Source organism: Vipera ursinii (genome assembly GCF_947247035.1).
Source record: "Vipera ursinii genome assembly, chromosome: 6".
Classification (NCBI taxonomy): domain Eukaryota; kingdom Metazoa; phylum Chordata; class Lepidosauria; order Squamata; family Viperidae; genus Vipera; species Vipera ursinii.
In genome coordinates this window covers 3,600,433-3,624,446 of record NC_139515.1, presented here as the reverse complement: position 1 = coordinate 3,624,446, position 24,014 = coordinate 3,600,433, and the positions used below count along the sequence as shown (strand labels likewise).

At 42.8% G+C, this 24,014-nt stretch overlaps 1 protein-coding gene across 1 annotated transcript in view; it reads right to left on the bottom strand.

The window, feature by feature from the left end:
- Positions 1–23,793, bottom strand: part of LHFPL3 (LHFPL tetraspan subfamily member 3) — a gene marked incomplete at both ends in the record, with an annotated part of 131,971 nt that extends 108,178 nt beyond the window's left edge. The window contains one exon of the mRNA XM_083366536.1: positions 23,298–23,793. Within this exon, the coding sequence (XP_083222662.1) occupies positions 23,298–23,793 (496 nt within the window). The remainder of the gene's footprint in view (positions 1–23,297) is intronic.
- Positions 23,794–24,014: the final 221 nt, after the last annotated feature.

The window sequence follows — 24,014 nt, the reverse complement described above, 5'->3', positions numbered from 1 at the left end:
ATATTAAAGATATTCAGTTAGAGGTCAAAAACATCCTGCAAATTTCGAAATGGTCTGCCAGTTTTACGGAGGAATAAACCCTTAGCCACCACTGCTTCATTCTGGCTTTGTAGCAGATATGAGTACTTTTTTTTAAAAAAAAAATGTAATTACATTTAATAGAGTACAAGGCAATTGAGCAAGCCGAAAACAAGATGCATTAATTCCGTTTGGTGGAAAACTATATATAGTTAAAAGTGCGCTAACCCCTCCAAAGCAAAAAAAAAAGAAAAGGTAAAATTAAGAAAAAGGTTCTGGGGCCAGATCTTGCATTAAGCTAACCTTTAAAAACTTGCTCATCCCTATCCTTTCTGAGAAGAATCGTTCTTGCAAGAGTCCAAGCGTCAAATCTCCAAACTTCTTCATTAGTAGGCAAATTCTAAATTTGGGGATTTAACTCGACAACCCGTAAACAGCTTTAAACCATAACTGCCTTCCAAATGCCTGGTTTATTATAATTAGACATGAGCACAAGATCAAAATATGTTTGGCAAGATGGGTTCAAAGGCTTCCACTGAGAATTCTGGGTTGGTGTGTTGAATAATCCATTTGTTTGTTTTCGTGGCTGTTCGTGCTGTTGTGAGGAGTCTTCTCCAACATCAAAGAAGAACTGAGCTAAACTGAATTGAACTGAATTGATTTGAACTCAACTCAACCCAACTCAACTCAACGGAACTGAAGAAGCTTCATGGACGAGAAGCGAAACGTCTTTGAGGAAAAACAAAGTCCAATTGCCTATTTTCACCCTCCCTGCAACTTCCCCCCCCCTTATTTTTATAATACAACTTGGGATATCTACTCGTAGTTATCTACATGTTCCTACTCAGCATGTTATTTTCTTAGGGATAATTATTCTGAAGAATGTAATGTCATTCACACAATAAAGAAATGGTAATTATTCCTTTACTTCCATAGGTACCTCATTATCAGTCGATAATACGGTTAGAGCCGTTCAAATTTATTGTACGCCATTTACTATTTACCAGATTGCTGTGATATTTCTATACATCCATTTAAAGATCTCTGCTTCTAATAAGGAAGACTGAAAAATATCATCTGCATATAATCACTTGCTTTTCATTTTCTGTTCCACATGCTTCCTGGATATCAGATTATTTTATTAAAAACATTTAAGGTTCCAACACTAAATTAAAGTGAGTACATCCTTGATGTAGTGCGTTCCATGCCTCACGTTGATTGCAGAAGACATAATCCCATTCGTGATGTCCTAAGCAAAAGCATCCAGATATTATTATTATTTTTAATCCAAAAGAGACACTCAATTGGCAATCTGTTTCTCCTCATAACTTGCTCCCAAAAAATGTAATTTATACCACATCATCTTTTTTCTGCTTTTAATGAAGCCAACCACAGATGCTTCCTTTTCATCGGCATACAATGTTAATATGTTTACTAGTAATCTAATATTATCAAAGAGTTGGCACCCCTGCATAAACCAGATTGGCTGAATGAATTATTGAAGGCAATGCCTTCTACAATCTTCATGCCAAAAGTGGCTGTTAAAATCTTGGCATCAACAGTTCAAAAGACGTTGAGCACAACCTGGATGACTGAGAACCTCCATAGACCTTTTCAAGAGGCGACGGGACTTTCTTTGTCTTTGCTTCTCCTCCAACAAGCTTCTTCATCTCTGACTGGATGGTGGTGGGATGGGTGAGGAGCAAATGGATGAGAAGGGAAACGTCTTCAAAGAATAACAAGAAAATCCAGTTGCCTCTTGAAAAAGCACCTTGGGGACATATTGAGCAAACGCTGGTGTAATTCACAGGGTCTTTTCCTGATTTCAACTAGTATGCAGGAGAAGAGCAGGCAGAACTAGGGGGGCAGAGTTAAATGCGTCATTAGCCTAGAGTCATTACATCGTCACAAATGGTCCCAAGCCCAATCCCTTTTGAATTCTGTTAACTCTTCTTTACAGTCAGTTTAGTACTGAACTTTAGATCACGAGATTCTTGTGTAGAGGTTTCAGCAACAATTTTTTGAACTGCAACTTAACGTGCGATCCTGATTCTTTGAGTCTGACAAACTATCATATAAGCATCAGAATACGATGTTGGTGGGATCCCTTTTTCAAAAATGTTCTTGTAACTCTCTTAACAAAATAAGAACAGCTGAGGGCCCTTCTGTTGCCCCCAGAGATTCAAGACACAGTTTTCAAGCAAACCTGGCTTCCCTGCTTGTCAGAAGGTCGCAGAAGGTGATTGCATGACCCCAGGACAATGCATAGGACTCTAGGACCTGGCTGAGGCATTCTGGGAGTTGAAGTCCACCAGTCATAAAAGGGCCAAGTTTGAAGACCCCTGCCGTAGAAGGGGTGGCCTACCCAGAAAGAGCAACCAAATTCACCATCAGACAATCAATGCCCGGCCACGTTACCAAAATAACAAAGCAACACATTATCTCATTACCCAGGATAAACATGAACAAAACCCGATAAACTGTCTTTGTGTCGGAGAAATATTTTGCCTCCTTCACATCTGGCATTTCAGCTTCCAAGGAAGGAATTGTAACCTTCAAATGTGGCATAAATTAAACAGGCTTTAATTACAGAGTATTATTCAAGCTGCCTTATCCAAGAACATTGAGGAGATGGTTGGCTGTTATAAAGTGGAGCGACATTTCCGCAGGCCGCACAGACATTGGTCATGCTGCCTGCTAATTATGGAAATTGTAGTCTAGTCCCTCGTGCCTAGAGAATACCTGATTAAGAAATGCAAGGAGAAATGCTAGGATTTTTTCCCCCTCTTCTTTGTCAGAAAGAGTTGTTTTGCCTTTGAGCCGATATACCCGTGGTGGTGAACCTATGGCACGGGTGCCAGAAGGGGCACTCAGAGCCCTCTCTGTAGGCACATGCACCTCGCTCTTTGGCTAATTTCTCAAGCCCCTTCCTAGCCAAAATAAGCCTTCAGAGCGAGCACGCTGTTTTCAGCTTTGAATTACATCAAGTCCGACACCAGAAACAGACTAACAGATGACCTGAGTGCTACATGTGTTGCTCTCAAACTTACAAAGTATATGCCAAGGTTAGACAAATGATCAGCATGCATACAACAGCAAAAATTACATTCATTGTTCAAAAGCATGCCAAATGCAAACTTTTACCTTTCAGTAAAAAGTTGTTTGTATCATCGAAAGCTTTGTTACTGTGTTTTTCTTTTAAGACAAAAGAGGTTAATGTAGGAGTTGTTCACCGCAATATAAAAAAAATGTTGAGACTCTGGAAAGAGTGCAGAGAAGAGCAAGAAAGATGATTAGGGGATGACTGATTGGATGATTGGAGGCTAAAACATATCAAGAACAGTTGCAGGAATTGGGTATGTCTAATTTAATGAGAAGAAGGGGTGACATGATAGCAGTGTTCCAAAATCTCAGGGGTTGCCCCCCCAAAAAAGAGGGTCACCTATTTTCCAAAGTGTGGTTCTTGATTCTTAAGAGTTGCACAAAGAGAATAGAGTGTAGAGCTGGAAGGGACCTTGGAGGTCTTCTAGTCCAGCCCCCTGCTCAAGCAGAAGAACCTATACCATCTCAGACAGGTGAATGTCTAGCCTCTTCCTAAAAATCTCCAGTGTTGGAGCGCCCACAATTTCTGGTGGCAAGTTGTTCCACTGGTTAATTTTTTATTTATTTTTATTTTAATTCCATTTATATCCCGCCCTTCTCCGAAGACTCAGGGCGGCTTACAAGCTTAGCAGTAGCCTTCATTCTATGTATATGCCTGCTTATTAGGGCTTTCGCCCCCCTCAAGCGGCGTTATTACAAAGTCAGCTTAATTGCCCCCAACAATCTGGGTCCTCATCATCCTAACTGTCAGGAAGTTTCTCCTTAATTCCAGGTTGCTTCTCTCCTTGATCAGCTTCCAATCGTGGTCCTTCCCTCTGGTGCTCTGGTGAACAAAGTGACCCCCTCTGCCTTGTGGCAGCACCTCAAATACTGGAAGACTGCTATCATGTCTCTCCCATTTCTTCTTTTCTTTAGACTGGCCAAACCCAAGTCCCGCAGCCGTTCTTCGTATGTTTTATTTATTTATTTATTTATTTATTGATTGATTGATGGGATTTATATCCCGCCCTATCTCCCGAAGGACTCAGGGCGGCTAACAGCGAAACATATAATAAGTACAGAGATCAAGATAGAAATAAAATTGAGAACATCTGTGCAATAAATTAAATTAGAGAATAAATTAAAAATACTAAATATAAATTAATTAAAATGCCTGTCAGTCTAGGTCGGCCTGGTGGAACAGGAGTGTTTTGAGGCCGCGGCGAAAGGACTGGAGGTTTTGGGCCATCCGAAGCTCAGGGGGGAGCTGATTCCATAGGGCTGGCGCTCCCACAGAGAAAGCCCTCCCCCTGAGGGTCGCCAGTCGACATTGCCTAGCTGATGGTACCCTGAGGAGGCCTTCTCTGTGCGAGCGTACTGGACGATGGGGATTTGTTCCCGGCAGCAGATGGTCCTGCAAGTATCCCGGACCTAAGCCATGTAGGGCTTTAAAGGTAAGTACCAGCACCTTAAATCTCACCCGGAGGGCAACTGGTAGCCAATGCAGCTCACGCAGGAGGGGTGTAATATGGGAGTATCGGGGAGCTCCCATCACAACCCGTGCAGCCGCATTCTGCACCAGCTGAAGCCTCCGGGTGGTCTTCAAGGGCAGCCCCATGTAGAGAGCATTACAGTAATCAATACGGGAGGTAACGAGTGCGTGGGTGACTGTACGTAGGGCATCTCGGTCCAAAAACGGGCGCAATTGGTATATAAGACGAATCTGTGCAAATGCCCCCCTAGCCACGGCTCCAATATGATCTTCAAAACTGAGTCGTGAATCTAGGAGGACGCCCAGATTGTGTGCTCTATCAATGGGAGGTAACATCTCTCCTCCAATAGTCAAAGATGGAACCTTTTGGACTAAACGAGATGACGGTATGTACAGCCACTCAGTCTTGGCCGGGTTAAGTCGAAGCCTGTTTTCTCCCATCCAAATCTGTACCGCTTCCAGGCAACGGGACATCACATCGAGGGCATCACTGGGTTTTAGTCTCCAGGCCTTGGATCATCTTAGTTGCTCTTCTCTGAATTTTTTTTCCAGACTCTCAACATCCTTTTTCTAGTACAGTGACCAACATTGGTTGCAGTATTCCAGATGTGGCCTCACTAGGGTTTTTATAAAGCGGTACTAACAGTTTGCGTGATCTTGATTCTATGCCTCTGTTTATACAACCCAGGATAAAGGTCCCTAACCTTTTCAAACAGAAGGGATTGAAGATCAGAAGAGCTGAATGCATCCCGTGGGATATCTCTTGGGCTTCAACTTTACCACCGATATCCGCTCGGGCTCTTCATGCAGAAAAATATAACCCAGAACAAGCGAAACACAGGGCAGCTGAGGGCATTGTGAACTGTCACTCACCAGGACCACAAAGTCAGTGAGCCATATGCCACATGGTTGGATAATCTGCAACTCTGGCTGCTAACAGTGCTTGGAAGTGGAGCAGCGGGAACAAAAAAACACCGTGTGAGCAGCTAACTGGCGAAGTCACGGACTGCTTTCGTCAGATGGCGCTTCGTATTTTTCGCACCTGGACTCTGGAACTGGGTAACTTTTTCCTCGATATCTAGATCGTGCTTTCAGCTCCCGCTTGTTTTAGACCAAGGGCCGAAGCCTTCCTGCTCTTTTGTGTTGTTGTAGCAACAGCAGGGGATGGACAAAATTCAGCTAACACCGGGTACACCACACAAACGCAAAAAGGACCTCGCTAGGGACCACAATTTCCCTCTTCGGTAAACAGCAACAGATGTCACAACGGAACGAAATCTCTCATTAATGCAGATCCCAACCTGTATGCAGCATGTGGCTTCAAATAACCACCCCAGGTATTGCTCTCACCTGTTCCGCTAGCCGTCAGGCTGCAGATGGCGGTGCACAACCCAGCACAAGGATAAAATCTGCTAGACCCTCATTTCTGATTCTGCTTTGTGCATAAATAAATTCAATCTGCGTAGCAAAAGGGCCAGGGTTATACGGAAGTCTCTTTGTTGCACTAGAAAAATGAGTTCCTCCTGTACGCTAGAAAAGTTGTTTGATTAAAAATTAAGGCAATTCGTCTGACACAGAGTTCAGACGGCTGTGGTAATTTTCCATCCTGTTTTGGGCGGGTGTGTCTCCAAAATTGGACATGCAATTACTCGACAAGACATCGGGCCCAACTGTGCAGTCGGTAGCCATGGCGCTTGTAATTATTTGGTACGAATGCTGCCGCACTGCAAACAGTTTGAATCACGAGGTATTCTTACTTTTCTCCTTGCCCCATTCCTGTTAAGGCCCATCCCTTTTGTATTGTTCTACGGGGAAAACTAATTCTATTTAACAGAGAATCAAAACCATCCAGGAAAATTATTAAATAATAATTGGAGAACAGTCATGTTGCCTAGGATGGGGGGGGGACTTCCGGGACTCATAGTTTCTGTTCAATGAGCAGATAGTAATTGTGGCTAAAGGTAAAGGTAAAGGTTCCCCTGCACATGCGTGCTAGTCGTTTCCAACTCTAGGGGCTGGTGCTCATCTCCGTTTCAAAGCCGAAGAGCCAGTGCTTGTCCGAGGACGTCTCCGTGGTCATGTGGCCGGCATGACTAGACGCCAAAGGTGCACGGAACTCTGTTACCTTCCCACCGTAGTAGTCCCTATTTTTCTACTTGCATTTTTACGTGCTTTCGAACTGCTAGGTTGGCAGAAGCTGGGACGAGTAACAGGCGCTCACTCTGTTACGTGGCACTCGGGATTCGACCCGCCAAACTGCCGACCTTCTGATCGACAAGCTCAGCGTCCTAACCCACTGAGCCACCGCGTCCCTCTCAATTGTGGCTAGGAAAGTTTTTTCAGAGCTTCTTCTGGTACACCAGTTGTATCCTCTCTGTAGAAGAAGGACAGGCAGAGCCTGGGCTGGAGTCAAGCGAGGAATCAACCTGAAGTCCTTACGCTGCCACAAATGGTTTAAGCCCAATCCCTCTTGGATTCCGCTAACTCTACCTAGTGACAATTTAGTGCTGACCATTAGTTCACAGATCCCCAACTCCCAGTCCATAGACTGGTACCGGGCCACAGCATACTAGCAACTGGGCCGCACAAACAAGCAAAGCCCCATCCGCGGGATACAGGAAGCACACAAAACCATGCCTCTCCTCATGGTTCATTTACAACTGATAGTACAAGGCATATATTTCACAGATTGTTTTTTTAACTTGCTTATTTTCTTCTGGTATCTGGTGTACAAAGCTCTGAATGTTTGAACAACAAAGTAATCAATTCATCTGAATGGGTCTGTCTTTTATTCTGGCCTATAACTGTTGTCTCTGTGCATAAATGCAGCCTGATTTTGGCTACCCACACAATGTATTGCAAACCAAATAAACGGGCTTCAGGGTTGGCTGCGTAACAACTTGACACTGTCATCATTATACAGATGCCATGCTGGCATATCTGAACAAACAGCAGTTCATTCATTTATTCCAGGAATAAATCATTTCGTTTGCAGAAAGCCAGCGTGATGTTTTTCATAGTCAGCATGTTATCTTAAGACAGAGGTCTTCAAACGTGGCCCTTTTATGACTTGTAGACTTCAACTCCCAGAATTCCTCAACCAACGTGCCTGGCTGAGGAATTCTGGGAGGGGTCTTCAAACTTGGCCTTTCTATGACTTGTGGACTTCAACTCCCAGAATTCCTTGAGTCATAAAAGGGCCACGTTTGAAGACCCCTGAGTTCTCAAAGGGAGATTAGTTCCTTCAGCCATAACCTCCTTTAATGTTCTACCTTTGGCACCGGCAGATAGGAATATTTTACAAAGGTAAAAACGCACAGTGATTTAATTTGTGTAAACTAGATTTCCCTCCTTGCCTCATGCCTTTAATTTCTTCGGTTCACAATTTTTTACTCCTTTTCTGCATTATGCATAACATGGTTTCATCCCCAAAGGAAATGGAGTGATGGATATGTTCGCAATCCTTCTTCCTGTCTTAAGAGAGCAATCGGGGTTGTCCCTTAGGTGCCTTTGTCGATGTCCTGATGGAGATTAAACACCGTATCAATTTCACAAACAAAGCTAAACAAAGGCTTGGCCAAAGTCTTAGGTGGGAATAATTTTCACTCATATTGAGCTGGATAGGCCGACACAAAGTCCCTGGAATCAACTTCGGAGGAAGGCAGAAAGACCATCAGTTTCAAGTTCTATTATATCCAACAGTGCTTTTTTTGTGAAAGAAAAAGGTGCCGGAACTCACACATGTCACACAACCCGCCTTGCCTATCCTACAAGGTTCCATCCAAAAAAGGTGCCGGAACTCCGTTCTGAGCGTTCTATGAGAAAAAAAGCCCTGAGGTTCAAAGATTTATATTCATTTTCATGCCATAAAAACACCTCAATGTTCTTTGTCTTGTGTAGTCAATTTGTCTTATGTGACCAGTCTACTGAGCAATAACTATATAACTTTGCCAATTTTCCTTGTCCAGTTATCTATATCTTTTCAAATCATGTCTTTGTTTTAAATAAATATTTTTTTAGAAAATTAAAAAATGTTGTGAAATGCTATTATTAAAAACTATTTCTGCAGCATTTCTCGGCTATAATAAATTTTAATAATAAAAAGAAACTGGAGAAATAGTGGACTATCTTGTTAGCTGCTGCAATATCTATCTATCTATCTATCTATCTATCTATCTATCATCTATCTATCTATTTATCTATCTATCTATCTTCTATCTATCATCTATCTATCTATCATCTATCTATCTATCATCTATCTATCTATCTATCTATCTATCTATCTATCTATCTATCTATCTATCATCTATCTATCTATCTATCTATCTATCTCTATCTATCTATCATCTATCTATCTATCATCTATCTATCTATCATCTATCTATCATCTATCTATCTATCTATCTATCTATCTATCTATCTATCTATCTATCTATCCATCTATCTATCTATATCTACACACACACACACACACACACACACACACACACACACCCATTTGACTATTCATAATTTGTCTATGAGATTGTGAAAATTTTGGTAAAATTTTGTTTTTAAGGTACTTCTCAACCTTTTTTGAAGAAATATCTTCTACACAAATTGGAATGACAATTTTAAAAAATGCCTGTATACTTGCATTATCCACTAAAAACCTTCATAAAAACACATGGAATTACGCATGCTTCCTCACCTCAATCTAATAAAATAACTAATTGAAATCACTGCATTAATAATTAACAGTCTGATATGCTGGAAGTATAACAGCAAGGAAGTTATAGTTAGCAATTTCACACATTTTCTGATACTTCGTACGCACAATACCCAGAGTGAACACACTGATTGTTTGCTCAGGAAACAGAACACGTAAATGGCTTAGACAAAGTAAGCAGTGTGAAATCATATGTAAACACCGACGCATAAAGCATATGTAACTTTCCAGATCTATTAAGTAATTATTTGGGAGACCACAGTCGGTGACTGTTTAAAAGTTACAACGGCAGCGAAAGAAATGTGGCTTATGACCAGTTTTCACACTTATCCCTTTTGCGGCACCCTCGAGGTCCCGGGATCAAAGTTCAGGTGCTCAGACGACTCATATTTACGACGGTTTCTGTGTCCCAGGGTCATGTGATCTGCTTATGCAAGTTTCCGACAAACAAAGTCAGCGGGGGAGCCGGATTCGTTTAACAACCGTCTTACTAACTTACCAACGGCAGCGATTCACTTAGCAACGGCGGCGAGAGAGGTCGTAAAATAGGGCAAAACTCACTTAACAAGTGTTTCACTTGGCAAGAGAAATTTTGGGCTCAAGTGTGGTTTGTAAGTTGAGGATTACCTGTAGCACGCAAAGCACTGACAGTTGAAATGAATTTCTAGGTGTGCATCACCTTGTAAATTATTTTGGACAGAAGCCTCCTTTTTGTACCTTACTCTCCAACAACAAACACAATTTTGTGGGATGATGTTTACCCACACAGGGCCCTCCTGTTTGCTTCACCGTTTCATGAGGGACTTTGTCCCTGGGAAAATTAGACGAATGTTGAATGAATATGTGCTTCAGAACCGAATAGCCAATTAGAGAATCGTTGCAATGCTTGGCTGAAAAGTTTGACTCATCTCCAGTCACCACTCGAAATTTCTGAGGCAATTTTAGGAAGATGCATTAATAAAGGCCAACAAGTTGTGACTAGCTTTCTTTCATGGGTTGAGGGGGGAAAAAAAGAGTCAACCATGAAAATGACAGTCTCAGATTTTGCTAGGGAACAGAACGCAGAATTTACCTCTCTCGGATTTATTCTAACTCATCTTGAAGTACAATTAAAGAAAAGAAAAGAAAAAAAAGTTCTATTAGAAACTTTCCTTGAGAATATCCATTGGTTTAATTTTATTTGGGAGCATAATAACCAAAGATTTAATGCCTTCATTTCTACACAAGAATTCCTAACGGAGCTCTAAGAGATACTGCTTTGAATTCTGGTTACAAAACTAATTTCTAATTTGCTAAACAAAAGCCATTCTCATTTAAAGTTGCACATGTAAATCAATACATGAACTGCGGAATGAGGTTGCAAAATAACAATAATAATAAAGAATTCCAGCATTGTTCACAGTATAACTTACCTAACGATATTAATTGGATTATGTTTGTGTGGGGGGCAAATTTAGGAATATAATGGCATAGCCGGATAAAGTATATTTAAAGTAAAGTATGTTATTAGTGAGGATATAATAGAGAGCCAGTTTAGTCTCGTAATTAAGACACCAGGCAGGAGATGGTGAAATGAAGTGAGATGAAAGACAGCTGGATGACTTTGAATAAATTATATGGTAAAATAAAGTGTTCTGTTATGCTGCATTGTGCAGCTTATTGTATATTGACCCATATCTTCTACCGTTGTGTTCGAGCATTCACAACTTCTGGAGGCACGCTGTTCCACTGGTTAATTGTTCTAACTGTCAGGAATAGAGATGAATACAAATCTTCTTAGGAAACTTTTTCAACAGATACATTTGAACTAACCCCTACCGTAACATCATAGAAATGTTTTGGTTTATTAATTAATCAACTGGATTAAGGAGAGATGTCCTGACAGTTAGGACAATTAACCAGTGGAACAACCTGCCTCCAGAAGCTGTGAATGCTCCAACACTGGAAGTTTTTAAGAAGAGACTGGACAGCCATTTGTCTGAAATGGTATAGGGTTTCCTGCCTGAGCAGGGGGTTGACCTCCAAGATCCCTTCCAGGTCTATTCTATTCTATTCTATTCTATTCTATTCTATTCTATTCTATTCTATTCTATTCTATTCTATTCTATTCTATTCTATTCTATTCTATTCTATTCTATTCTTCTGTGAACTAGCTAATATCACCTGGTGCCCAGGAACATACAAGTTCTCCATTCGTGGGTCTTACCCGTGTCGAGCCGTAGCTTTCTTTTTTATTTTCATTAAATTAAATCTCCTCTCTTTACAATGAGACGTAAAAAGGCTGCATGGAAAATTATACCTTACATTTCCCCCCCCTGCAGATCGCTTGTTTCATTAAAATATGATGCTCCGTAATTGCCATCCGTTAAAAAATGTGCTATTATATTAAGTACTTAAACATGGTGCAGCCCCAAAGAATATCATCCGCCTATAAGTGACTCTGCCAACGTTATTTCAGTGGGTATTATTTTCCCACCTACTCCTAGCATTTTCAGCCAGTCTGCTAAATTTAATTGTTAAAATTGCAGAAATTACTCTCCCCTTTGTTGTAAATGAGAAGACAGACGATGACGCAATTCCATCAAGGGCGCACCCTCATCTCTTTAAAAACAGTTCATTTTAGGATTATTTGAGATCTATTTCAAATTCTATTCAGCCAATTAACTAGGGAGAATAATCTTCTGTAAGATGCCACATAATGGATTTGTTTCAAAGCCTCTATTTAGGGATCATTAGAACTTTTAAATATATATATATCTCCATGCAAATCCGTCTGCCTTTTCAATAACACGCACTCTCTTATTCCCTTCCTGAAACTAGAAAAAAAACCCAGCTTTTGGGGTGTGTATGTGTTACTCTTTAGTCTTGACAAAAATGTTTGAGAGGCTACTGTGCATTCATGCTTAAAAATTATAGTTATTTTTTTTCTTCAAAAATAATTGAAGCCAAGTCCCCATTCCATATGGCAATGTACATTTCTAGCGATCTTTAAGCCTGCATTTTAAGAAGCAAAAGGGGTTGATATAGAGAATTGGACAATTTCAGGATATATCTTTTCTTCTTTTCTTTGATGGGAAAGCTTCATTTCCGTTGATATCATCTCGATACCACGACTTTTCCGTTTCTCACGGCAGAAGGCATTTTCGACTTATGGAATTTGATTCATGGCAAATCCTGACGTTATAGATTTCTGTGTCTCACGTAAGAAGACATCACGCTTTTTTTGAAAGACTTCACTGCATGGAGGAAACCCAGGTTCCTTATCGTTCATGCTAAAATTTAACCACTTTATAGATGAACTACTTAAAACAGAGGTGTCCAAACACAGTAACTTTAAGGCTTGAGGACTTTGGCTCCCAGAATTCCTTAGCCAGCATGGCTGACAGGGGAATTCTGGGAGTTGAAGTCTGCAGGTTTTCAAGTTGCCAAGGTTGGACAGCCTTGATTTTAAAAGTGCTCGCTGTGCCACTGTTCTCTTGTTGTTTTAAACACACATGCACCCAATGTCATTTTTCCTAATTTTTTTTTTCCGTTTAGTAAATTCCAATTGACATTTCTAACTTCATCAGACAATCAACCAGTTACCTATGAGATTGAGTAAATGCTCCAACCTTCAGGATAGCCTGGTGAGCAGTGAGCTGTTTATCCCTTGTGGGAAGTCAGCCCCGCCCCCCCAGAAAAGGAAATATTAAAAGGGCAGAAAAATATATTTCCTCAAAAGGATCTTAATGAGGCAGAAAAGCATGCCTCTTAATAGCCCCAAGTCACCCTCCCCCAAGCAGAAACCAGCTCTGCAGAATTACAGATGATAATCTTGTCAGTAAGACTGGAGTTAGGAAACTGGGGTTAGGAAGAAAGATCCCTAGAATCAACACCAAAAATCCAACAGTCATCAGCCCCAGTCTCAGGGAAGCAGGATGTGACCCTTGGGACATAATACAATTAACCCACCACCATCAGAATACCAGAAAGGCACACCCAGACAAAGGTCAGAATACATGACACAGGAAATACAAAGCCTCAAACAGGAAACAGGAAACAACTCCAAACAAAAGGCTCCAGAGGGTATAAAAACCCACTCCCTACATGTGCTCGCTCTCTTTTTTAATCCTAGAGCCATCTTCCTGTCTGGTTCTCCTCTTCAATTAACTGCAACCTTCTTTCTAAAGCAGTCGCCATGTTGTTTATTCCCAGCTTGGACTGAACCACGATGAAGACGTTTCCTTCAACACCCCCCAATGCAAGCTGAATTTTAAGAGCAGCATAGCAAGTCTTGAGACGATGTTGGCCAAGGCAGAGGTCACTCAAGTTGTATCGCAAGAAGACAGGGGGGGACACTGTGTTCCAGCAATAATTTAATTTAATTTAATTTAATAATTATATACCGCCCTTCTCCCTGAGGACTCAGGGCGGTTCACAGGGCAGAATAAAATACTAAATACAAACATTAAAAAGAGATTAAATGATTGCCCAAGTTAAAACAATTGGAATAAAATTCTAAAAACCCCAAGATAAAATTAAGACACCAAAAATAAAACAACCCCACCAATCCCCATCAGGCTAGGCCGGCTTGTACAAACAGAAACGTCTTGAGATCGCGACGAAAGGAGTGAAGATCGGGCGCCATCCGGAGCTCTACCGGTAGCTGATTCCACAGCTCCGGAGCGCCCACAGAGAAGGATCTCCTCCTGGGGGCCACCAATCGACATTCTCTGATCGGTGGCACCCTGAGGAGGCCCTCTCTGTGGGAACGCACAGGGCGCAGGGAGCTTGATGCCGGCAGCAGATGTTCCCTAAGGTACTCCGGCCCCATGCCATGGAGGGCTTTGAACACCGTTACCAGTACCTTGAATCTCACCCTTTAAAGTCTTCTCTACCACCTCAGAATGTTCTTCGTTCGTTCATAAGCAGAAGAATTGTCGGAATAATTCAGTGACATTTCTGCTTCTGACAGCAGAGCTATGAAATTAAGGTGAGGTGGGAAAAGGGGCAGAGGACAAAAAACAGCAAGCTTCAGTCTACTTTTTTCCTCCCACTCGAAATCTCTAAGAGATCATCGTCCTTGTAATTCTGTTGTTCACATTTTCTAGATGGCCCAGTTCAGTGGCTCAACCCTTATTTTTCTGTCATGTCTATTGGATTCACACGTAAAGGTTCAACTAAACTCATTTATTGCTAAAAGCCTATGGACAAGAATCTTCTCAACTAACAGTTGGCACCTGCTTAGAGTTAGATCAAGGTCAACAGAATTCAAGGGAGGGCGGAGAAAATATCGACAGACCCCTCACATCCTGGACATAATCTATTTCAACTTCTCCCCTCAGGACGCCCTATAGAGCAGTGCATGTCAAAACAACTAGACATAAAGTTAGTATTTTCCCCCCGTGCCATCACTCTGCTGAACACTTAATTCCCACTGTCTTGTTTCTCGTCTTTTCACATCTTCTCCTACTGGTTTCTTATGATTTATCAATGGTTGTTTGTAACTTATAATCAATTACTGTATCTACGATTGTGACCCACGACCTACCAGTATTGCTCACTGTACACTGTGAGTCTATGCACCGGAGACAAATGCCTTGTGTGTCTGATCACACTCGGCCAATAAAGAGTTCTATTTCTATTTCTTAAGTTTGCTTGTGGCTACATAGGGATTCTAGGCTGATTCCTCTTTTGACTCCGCCTCCAGGTTCTGCCATTCCTTCTGCTACAACCTGACCCGTGCGGTCCGGCAGGAGGGGCACATTGTGGGTTCTGATTGCTAAGGATGGGACCCAGGAGAACAGTTCCTCTGTCCCAGGGCGGTCCTTTGGAATATCGTTCCCATCCACGGCGTATTAAGGGAGAGGACGAAGAGCAGAGGAAGTAAAGACGGAACGTTATTGGCAACTTCACAGCCCATGTAACACCTGGAGACCCAGCCACTTCGCTCAGCTAAATATATTGGGCTAAACTCGCAGTTTCAGAACAGCGCAACTGTGCGATATCTGTCCCTCTCAGCTTCACAGCTTTTGCCAAGCAAAATTTTGAATTTCTCTCATTTTCACACAGATGACTTATATTTTCCTCATGGGTTCCTTGGTGAGGGTTACTTGAGGTCTTTCCTAGATGCTGGGAGACATCATGAATCAGAGTATATTCTCTTTGGCCTCACAATACACCGATTAAATGTATGCAATGTGCAGATTAAATACACTTAGTAACAGCTGACTTAATAATAGTTCATTTAGTGACCCTTCATAGTTACAATGGCACCCCAAAAAAAGATGACTTATGACCGTTTCTCACACTTAGGACCGCTGCAGCATCCCCAGGCTCACGTGATCAAAATTTGGACACCTGACAACTGTTTCACATTTATGACGATTGCCGGGGTCCCGAGGGTCACATGAGTCAACGGCGGGGGCGGGGAGCCAGATTCATTTAACAACTGTGTTACTAATTTAACAACTGCAGTTGATTTACTTAACAAGGGTGGGAAAAAAGGTCTTAAAATGGGGCAAAATCCACTTAACAACTGTCTCACTTAGCAACAAAAATGTTGGCCTCCATTTTGTGGTCATAGGCCAAGGACCAATGGGTACTTATGATCCTACTTCTTAGTCTGTTCCCTGTGGACACCAGTGTGTCTACAAAGACCTTTTCTGGTGTCCATAGAGAGCAAATTAGAGAATTGTAATTCAAAGTATTGTTATTACACTCCCTTAAATAAAACAAATTGCATTGAGGGCAATTCTATTGGTTGACCAGGCATTCTGTTTTAATGTCTTGGACAATTGTGTGTGTGTGTGTGTGTGTGTGTGTGTCTGTCTGTCTGTCTGTCTATCTATCTATCTATCTATCTATCTACATCTCTCTCTCTCTATATATATATATATATACATATATATACATATATATATATATATACATATATATATATATACATATATATATATATATATATATATATATATATATATATATATATATATGTATGTATGTATGTATAGGTGTACATATATATATAGATGTAGATGTTGATGTAAGGGACGCGGTGGCTCAGTGGGTTAGGATGCTGAGCCTGTCGATCAGAAGGTCGGCAGTTTGGCGGGTTGAATCCCGAGTGCCGCATAGCAGAGTGAGCGCCTGTTACTCATCCCAGCTTCTGCCAACCTAGCAGTTCAAAAGCACGTAAAAATGCAAGTAGAAAAATAGGGACCACTATGGTGGGAAGGTAACAGCGTTCCGTGCACCTTTGGTGCCTAGTTATGCTGACCACATGACCACGGAGACATCCTCGGACAAGCGCTGGCTCTTCGGCTTTGAAATGGAGATGAGCACCGACCCCTAGAATCGGAAACGACTAGCATGCATGTACGGGGGAACCTTTACCTTTATCTTAAGATGTTGATGTATATAAATACAGATATATGTATACACATACACACACACAATATATTCTACATCATCTTTCATTCAGTTGTTCAAGGCAGTGCACAGAGCATTCCTTCCACTCCTTATTCCCAACAGGAAGAGACTCACTCTGGCTTTCCAAAAGTAAGTTGGAAAGATCATTTGTAAATAACCTTTAGCAGCTAGCACTCACCTGTAAAGTAGGCAGATAGAAACCTGAGATTACGCAGTGTAGGAAGTGGGACATAACATGGTTGCTGTCAGACAACTAGACAGAACTATATACTAAATGATCAACTGCAAGCCCGGAGATTATGCCTTGCTTGCAGGACATTCAGACCTTAGCATCACTAGCTGTGGGAGAAAAACAGGCAGAGCGGGGAGACAGAGTGAAACAAGTCATCAGCCTAGTGTCCTTACGTTGTCACAAACGATCTAAGTCTAACTTCTCTTGAATTCTGTCGAGTCTTCTCTGGCACCAGTTTAGTATTGAACTTTAGTTGACTAGATACTTGTATGTAGGCTTGAATAAATCCTCTGTGCTGCAATTTATGCTTCTGATCCTTTGCGCCTGACACTGGCTGAACCATATTGAGATAATAAACACCAATTCTGGGAAGCCAGTCCCAAATTTTCATCGTCTGCTCAGCAAGTTCTATTACCTACCTTATTCTGTCAATACAGGAAATCAAAATATATACAAAATTCTGCTTGCCTTTTTAAACCACGTTTTGTGCCACTTTCACGCATAGCATTAAGCATTCTCTCGCATTATACGTGTTTAATGAAGAATGCGATAGGGACAAAATATTTCAGTACAGGTATTAGAATCAAATTAAATCAATGACGGCACAGAATCGATACACACTATTTTCAAAGGCTAAGGAAATGTAGATTCTGAAAACAGCATTTTCTAGACTGAGTTCTCATTCAGCCAGAAGAACACATTCATAGGGCTGGGTGAAAAATATTAGGATGCACAACCTTACACTAAATGTTCAATAGGACTGACAAAAAAATAACAGTTTCACACGGCATTTTTTTAAAGTCACCATAAGACCACTGACCTCTATCTACATTATTCATAGCTTAATAGCAAAGCTTGAAAACGTGTTACTTTTTGAACTGCGTGGCTAAATTATTACTTATCGGTAACATCTCCACTATCTTGTTAATAATAACATTGTGGACTTTTTTACTTACAGTTTTTAACATTTTTATTGTAGTTATTAACATTTAATACTTTAATACCTTGCTCAATAGTAGTAACTGTGAGAGGGATCTCGGAGTCCTAGTGGACAATCCCTTAAATAGGAGCCCGCCGTGTGCTGCAGCTGCCAAAAAAGCCAATGCAATCCCAGGCTGCATTAACAGAGGGATAGAATCAAGATCACGTGAAGAGTTAATACCACTTTACAATGCCTTGATAAGGCCACACTTGGAATATTGCATTCAGTTTTGGTCACCACGATATAAAAAAGATGTTGAGACTCTAGAAAGAGTACAGAGAAGAGCAACAAAGGTGATTAAGGGACTGGAGGCTAAAACATGCAAAGAACGGTTGCTGGAATTGGGTATGTCTAGTTTAATGAAGAGAAAGACCACAGGTGACATGATAGCAGTGCTCCTGTATCTCAGGGGCTGCCCCAAAGAAGAGGGAGTCAAGCTATTCTCCAAAGCATTTGAAGGCAGGACAAGAAGAAACGGATGGAAACTCACCAAGGAGAGAAGCAACCTAGAACTAAGGAGAAACTTCCTGACAGTTAGAACAATTAACCAGTGGAACAACCTGCCTCCAGAAGTGGTGAATGCTCCAACACTGGAAGTTTTTAAGAAGAGACTGGACAGCCATTTGTCTGAAATGGTATAGAGTTTCCTGTCTGAGCAGGGGGTTGGACTAGATGACCTCCAAGTTCCCTTCCAACTCTATTCCGTTCTGTTCTATTCTTCATTTCCCTATCCTATCCTATCCTATCCTATCCTATCCTATCCTATCCTATCCTATCCTATCCTATCCTACCCTATCCTATTATTTAGAATTATTTAAAAGTATAAATGACAGTAACTGATTCATCAAATTTATAACTAATGAACACCAGATGTAAGTTCATTTTTTTCTAGCATGGACCTAATTGTTAAGCATACGTTCATTTGATTTGTTTTATAAGCATTTCTCTTTACTGGTCTCCGGATAGTTCAAATCCAGGAGGTTTTAGTCACTTTTACTTTCCATTTTAATACGTTGTAATTCATTAGTGTTTCATCTCTCCTTTGGCCACAAACTGATTCGCATTAAGAACAACTCCCCAATGGCTTGTTTCGATCTGCCTCTGCTGAGATGCACGCTATTTTTTTCATCGTCTTGTACGCATTTTGTCATTTTCAAGATTCAGCATGGAAAAAGGGGAACCTGTGATTTCCTTGGCTCTTATCAGACTGGCTGTTTCTTTCACTATCAAACAAGGATAAACGTTAAGAGACGCTGACCTGGTTCGACCAACCTCCAAGCCAATGCTTTTGGACTTGGCGTGTCATGTCAACCCAGGAACGACGAGCTGTGGTTTGTAGTTAGCAAGATGCACAAAGGGGATTTATTTTGCAACGGGACTTCATATGCCAACACAGCAACTGAACCTGCTCAGAATCCAAGCATCCATGGCCCTCTGCTCGTTTACCAAGCCATCACAGTTTACCTGCAACCTTGTTTAACTGCTGATTCCTACTCTGTCTTTCAACTACCCAGAGGAAGAATCAAAGGTGGGGGAGAAACTTACTATCTCCCCTCCTTTTCATCCGGCTGTGATGGAAAAAAAATGTAAACGCTTAAAGCAGCTGATGACCGGAGGAATTTGCGCGTTTTCAATTACGTTTCTCTCTCTTTTGCAGCCCTTTCCTCCTCCCCCCAGCCCACCCCCCAACCCCTGGTACTGTGACCTTTACTCAAGCACCAATCTCTGCCAAAGGGTGAATTTCTCACTGCAAGTTTAAGCCCTTATTTCAAGCCGTTGAAAAGCCACCTCTCTCTTCGTCGCGACAAGTTCGTGGGTCGGCGAGCTGGTGAAGAAATCCATGTTTTCCACCCCTCCCCCTGGCCCAGGATATTAGGGCAGAGGTCCCCAACCTTTGGGGCACTAGGGACCACCGGTTCTGTGGAGAGAGGTTTTTCCACGGACCGGAGAGGGCGTGGTTTTGTGTGTTGCCTGCATCCCGCGGATGGGGCCTTGCTTGTTTGTGCGGACCGGATGCTGGCATGCCGCGGCCCAGTACCAGTCCACAGACCGGGGATTGGGGACTGTTTGGGGTAGATCAGGGGTCTGTACCTTTGACAGCTTGAAGACCTGTGGATTTCAACTCTGGCTGGGGAATTCTGGGAGCTGAAGTCCACAGGTCTTCAAGATGCCAAGATTGGAACACTCCGATACAGATGCAATCACAGTGTTAATCTGGGCAGCCCAATAATCAATATTTGAGCACGGGTGAAGAGTTAGAGGCATGGCTTTCATTTTTTTTTAGAATTTGTGCCAAACCCAGCATCAGGAAAACATCCCAAATCCGCTCAAGAGCTTCCTTGTGTGCCCCCAAACCCTCCCCAAAACGTACGCAGCTTTGCCTCCACATCTTACACACACACACACACACACACACACCCCGAAGATCTCCAGACACTAAGCCCCTTAGTTTTTCTGCCAATCAACGACTTCCCACCCCACAAACCAAGGATCTTTAGCCTAGAAAAAGTCTCCGCTTAAACTAGCCGTCGTATTTCGCACTCAGTCCCCTGTTCACAAATACACCCGCCCAAATCACCATCGGCCCGCGGAGGCTTTGTGCTTTGATGTCGGACAAGGAAGGAGAAAGTAGAGCTAAAAGCCTGGGGCGGATTCACGAGGGGTAGTCTTCATCTTACGGCCACAAAACGGGCCCCCCAAATTTCGGTGAGAATGAAGTGAGAGTATGCTTAAGTGACTTTGGCCCCCTTTTATGACCTCCGTCGCTGTTAAGTGAATCCCTGCAGTCAATAAGTCAAGTAACCCGGTTGTTCAGTGAACCTGTTTCCCCCCCCCCCACACACACACATTGACTTTTCTTGTTGTAAGGTCGTAAAAGGGGATCACGCGACCCCCCCCCCAGGACGCTGCAACGGTCATAAATATGAACCAGTCGCCAAGCGTCTTGAATTTTGATCGTGTGATGGTGGGTTGCAACTGTGAAAAACGGTCGTAAGTCCCTTTTTTGTTCAGTGCCGCCGTAACTTTGAGCGGTCACTAAATGAACGGTTGTAAGTCGAGGACTACTTGTAAGGAGGACCAAGCACACCCACAGATGGAGCAAAGGTAGAGACAGCTTCCCCAAGGGCACAGCCACAGCTTTGCCCCTTTCTGAACTCAAGACTGTCTAGGCCAGGGGTGGGCAACCTTGGCTCTTTTATGACTGGTGGACTTAAAGATCCACTAAATGGCCTGTGATTTATATATGCATATATAAAGAATAGAATAGAATAGAATAGAATAGAATAGAATAGAATAGAATAGAATAGAATAGAATAGAATAGAATAGAATAGAATATATGGAATAGAATAGAATAGAATAGAATAGAATAGAATAGAATAGAATAGAATAGAATAGAATAGAATAGAAAATATGGAATAGAATAGAATAGAATAGAATAGAATAGAATAGAATAGAATAGAATAGAATAGAATAGAATAGAATAGAATAGAATAGAATAGAATAGAAAATATGGAATAGAATAGAATAGAATAGAATAGAATAGAATAGAATAGAATAGAATAGAAAATATAGAATAGAATAGAATAGAATAGAATAGAAAATATAGAATAGAATAGAATAGAATAGAATAGAATAGAAAATATAGAATAGAATAGGAAAATATAGAATAGAATAGAATAGAATAGAATAGAATAGAATAGAATAGAATAGAATAGAATAGAAGAATGAAGCATAGAATAGAATAGAGTAGAATAGAACAGAATAAAATAGAATAGAAAATAGAATAGAATGTAGAATGTAATAGAATAGAATAGAATAGAATAGAATAGAAAATATAGAATAGAATAGAATAGAATAGAAAATATAGAATAGAATAGAATAGAAAATATAGAATAGAATAGAATAATAGAATAGAATAGAATAGAATAGAATAGAATAGAATAGAATAGAATAGAATAGAATAGAATAGAATAGAATAGAGGAATGAAGCATAGAATAGAATAGAGTAGAATAGAACAGAATAAAATAGAATATAAAATAGAATAGAATGTAGAATGTAAGAATAGAATAGAATAGAATAGAATAGAATAGAATAGAATAGAATAGAATAGAATAGAATAGAATAGAATAGAATAGAATAGAAGGGACCTTGGAGGTCTTCTAGTCCAGCCCCCTGCTCAAGCAAGAGAACCTATCCTATCTCAGGCAGCCTCTTTTTAAAGACCTCCCGTGATGAAGCACCTACAACTTCTGGTGACAAGCTGTTCCACTGATCAATTGTTCTCACTGGCAGGAAATTCCTCCTTCTATTCCAGGTTGCTTCTCTCCTTGATGAGTTTCTTGTCCCGCCTTCAGGCGCTTTGGAGAAGAGCTTGACCCCCCCTCTTCTTTGGGTCAACCCCTGAGATACTGGAAGACTGCTCTCCTGTCCCCCCCCCCCTGTTTCTTCTGAGACTGGGGAAACGTCTTCCAAAGAAAAACCAGAAAGTCCAGTTGCCTCCTGAAGACAAAAAAAAAAAAAAAAAAGCGCCTTGGACCGGGAGGGCTGTGAACCTCCAGACACCACAAGCTGGAAGCCTTCCCCCTTAAAAAAAGCATCTCTCAGTGGTTGGACTGGTCCCCTACCCTACCCCCCACCCCTACCCCCTCAGTCCTTGCTGGCTCCGGGATCCCTGACGCCTGGCATCTCTCGGCGCAGGGGTCCCCAAGCTCAGGTCCGCGGACCGGCACGCCAGCCGCCGCTCCGCACAAACCAAGATAGCTCCATCTGCGGGGAAAGCGCGCGTCCTCCGGGTGGGCGGGAAAGCCCTCTCTCTCTGCACGGGGACCGGGGGTCCCGGCTGCCCCAAAAGGTTGGGGAGGAAGTGGGGGGGGGGGAGAGCCTCGGTGGAGCCGTGGGCTAATGCCTCCTTAAGTAACACCAGCTGCCTGCCATTAGTGCAGGTTCGAGTCCCACCAGGCTCAAGGTTGACTCAGCCTTCCATCCTTCCGAGGTAGGTAAAATGAGGACCCAGATTGTTGGGGGCAATTAAGCTGACTTTGTAATAATGCCACTTGGGGTGTGTGTGTGAAAGCCCTAACAAGCAGGCATATACATAGAATGAAGGCTACCGCTAAGCTTGTAAGCCGCCCTGAGTCTTCGGAGAAGGGCGGGATATAAAAGGCATTAAAATAAATAAATAAAATAAAATAAAATAAACCTCCGTGTTAGCGCTTTCCGACGGGCGAGGTCTTCCCTCCCCATCCCTTCCCCCCCTCGTTTCCCTCCTCCAGCTGCACACACACACACACACACACACACACACACACAGCCCCCACCCACCCAACCGACCCCGGGACCGTCTGTACCCCCCCCCCCCCGCGCGCCTTTACCGGAGCTGAGCTGCATCCAGGCGCAGATCTTGTAGACGGTGGCCGTGTTGCAGAAGAAGAAGAGGCTGAAGCAGAGGATGCAGGCGACGACCAGCGCCATGGAGAGGCCGATGAAGAAGGAGGCGGCTTGGAAGGCGCCCGACGGCAGGCTGGCGAAGTCGGCGAAGCTGCCCTGGCAGGTCAGCTCCCGGGAGACGCCGCTGCCGGTGCAGAAGTGGAAGAGGCCGAAGTAGCCCGCCTGCGGGGTCTCCACGCCGTCGCCGATCCAGTAAGGCTGGAAGAAGCAGACCACGTTGACGATGGCGAAGCAGATGGTGAAGATGGCCCACAGCACCCCGATGGCCCGCGAGTTCCGCACGTAGTTGGTGCGGTAGAGCTTGGCCGCCTCTTGGGGGGGCAGCAGACCCCCGGAGAGGCCAGCCGACGAGGAGGAGGAAGAGGCCGGCAGACCGCTCGGGACGGACGCCGCCGACGGGGCCCTGGACGCGCCGGGCATCCTGGACGCCCTGGAAACCCTTCCGACGACCAACGCGCGTCCAGCCAAGAAAGAGCCAGCCCGGGTTGCTCTGCCCAGCTTCACGGCGGAGGAGGAGGAGGAGGAGGCATCGCCTGCGGGGAGGAGACGGCTGGTCCTCCCGGCGAGGGATGGAGGGATGGAGAGATGGAGGGAAGGAGGAAGGAGGGAGGAGGAGGAGGCGGCGGCAGCAGCAGCCCGCC